Source organism: Hordeum vulgare, chromosome 7H (genome assembly GCF_904849725.1).
Source record: "Hordeum vulgare subsp. vulgare chromosome 7H, MorexV3_pseudomolecules_assembly, whole genome shotgun sequence".
NCBI classification, from domain to species: Eukaryota; Viridiplantae; Streptophyta; class Magnoliopsida; order Poales; family Poaceae; genus Hordeum; species Hordeum vulgare.
Window position 1 is genome coordinate 602302359 of NC_058524.1, and position 2146 is coordinate 602304504.

The following is a 2146-nucleotide window of genomic DNA, read 5'->3' on the forward strand; positions in this document are numbered from 1 at the left end:
TCTCCCTCTCCCTCCTTCTATATATAGTGGTGGGTTTTGGCCTTTTGGAGAGACACAATTCATCTCCCACGGCGCAGCCCTACCTCTCTCTTCTTCCTCCTCCGCAGCGCTTGGCGAAGCCCTGCCGATGGAATGGTCAAGCACTGTTCTGGGCAAAAACTTTGTGGTCGATGAGAGTTAATGCGGACAACGAAAGCATCCATACGCGTCGTGTTCGTTCTTGAAGCCGTCTCGAAAGATCTTTCCCTCAATCACTCTTGGGCAGTATTGGTGTTCTGTTGTGGATGCGTTTTCCTTCTTTATCTTATTTGTGTTTATGTATGTTGTTGTTTGTCTTAGTTTTCCTTAGAAAACTATGTCATCTTGTAAAACAAATTAAATCGCTTTTTCTATGTATAAGAAATACATACGCAGGACATCCAACCTCATATGAAAATTTTCTACCTGCACAAAGAAGTGCAATGGAACACGAGGAGAAATGTTACAAAGAACTGGCGGCACTGCTCGTGGTTGACAGTAAAATGGAAGCAACCCTCTGTGATTGTGGAAAAACATAGCGGTGTCTGAAGCAACGTAGTTGTGGATGTGTTTTTCTTCGCCGTCGGTCATGGATGCGGCGATGGTTGCTGCAGCTTGGAACATGTCACTGACAGCCTAAACCTGTGATGGTGGTACAAACGGTACAAAAAGAGAACGTCTTGAGTCCCTTTTTTTTAGAAGGTCGGCTGTTTATTGATTAAACAAGAATATTACAAATCCGGAGCAGAAAGAAAAACACACAATTCAGTAGAGTTTGCCGACGGATTTGCCTGAACACCTCCGAGTTGAGCCAGCAGACGGAAGGGCTGGAGCAAGGACGGCCATCCTACTATGTCTGAAGAAATGGACACTTTCGTCAGTTAACTGGAACAGGGTGCTGACGCCGCCTCCAGCCCTCCGCTGCAACGGCCCCGGCGCCATCACCGTGTACATGAACTCGCCCACCACGGACTCCCCTCCTCACGCCGCCATCACCGTGTAAACCGACAGCTGAAAACTGAAATTAAGGAAAATCGAACAGAGAAACATCTCTGCAATTTCAGTGTCGCTGTATGTAGAGTTTGACAGACAAAAGTCACAAAACAGAACAGAATATGCATAAGGAACCAAACCACGATAAAATCACACTAACAGGATCATAGAGGATCATAGCAAGGGAACTCTGTTTACTGAAACGGCAGCGTTAATGGTAAGAACTGGACATGGTAGAGAATCACGAGACAGATCAAAGAAGCGCCATTACTATTTCACGAGATAATGAAACAGTGTGTTCTCCACAGAACCACCACAAGTTACAAGACCACGTCCGAACAGCCAACTGTTACACAGAACCAACGATAGACAGGGAACAGCCTAGCCTAGGAGGAGGTGAACTTGGTGACGGCCTTGGTGCCCTCGGAGACGGCGTGCTTGGCGAGCTCGCCGGGGAGGACGAGGCGGACGGAGGTCTGGATCTCCCGGGACGTGATGGTGGGCTTCTTGTTGTACCGCGCCAGCTTGGCGGACTCGCCGGCGAGCTTCTCGAAGATGTCGTTGATGAAGGAGTTCATGATGGACATGGCCTTGGAGGAGATGCCGATGTCGGGGTGCACCTGCTTCAGCACCTTGAAGATGTAGATCTTGTAGGTCTCCACGCTCTTCTTGGCCTTCTTCTTCTTCTTGTCGGCGCCGCCCTCCTTGGACTTCGGCGGCCGCTTCTCGGCCTTGGGCTTCTTCCCCGCCGTGGTCTTCTCCGCCGCCGGAGTCTTCTCCGCGGCAGCCGGCTTCTTCTCTGCCTTGGGGGCCATGGATGCCGCTGCTGCTTCGCCGGGGAGAGGTGTGGTGGTTCGCCGGAAGGTGCGAGGGGAGTGGTGGGGAATGGATTGCGGGTTGGTGATGAGAAGGGGAGGGTGCGGCGGCTTTATTTATGCTGAGGAACAGATTCGCTCTGATTGGAGGAGGGGTACGTGCCCCGGATCGGTGACGTCGGGTGATCGATCGACGGATATCAGCCGCTCGCTGCTGTTTCTGATGGACGGCCCTGGTGAGCTTCGGCGCGGATGGATGACGTGGCCAAAACTTGGGCGGGGAGATCAAACTCTTTCTGGCGGGAATTTTGCCATCCATC

General features: G+C 51.4%; 1 protein-coding gene across 1 annotated transcript; it reads right to left on the reverse strand.

Moving 5' to 3' along the window:
• Positions 1–1262: 1262 nt before the first annotated feature.
• Positions 1263–1903, reverse strand: LOC123409970 (histone H2B.3-like). Its single transcript, XM_045102840.1, has one exon. The coding sequence runs from the start codon at positions 1824–1826 to the stop codon at positions 1398–1400; it is 429 nt and encodes a 142-aa protein (XP_044958775.1). The 5' UTR covers positions 1827–1903; the 3' UTR covers positions 1263–1397.
• Positions 1904–2146: the final 243 nt, after the last annotated feature.

Coding starts and splice junctions, on each gene's coding strand:
- LOC123409970 (XM_045102840.1), bottom strand. CDS start 1,826: ATGGCCCCCAAGGCAGAGAAGAAGCCGGCTGCCGCGGAGAAGACTCCG.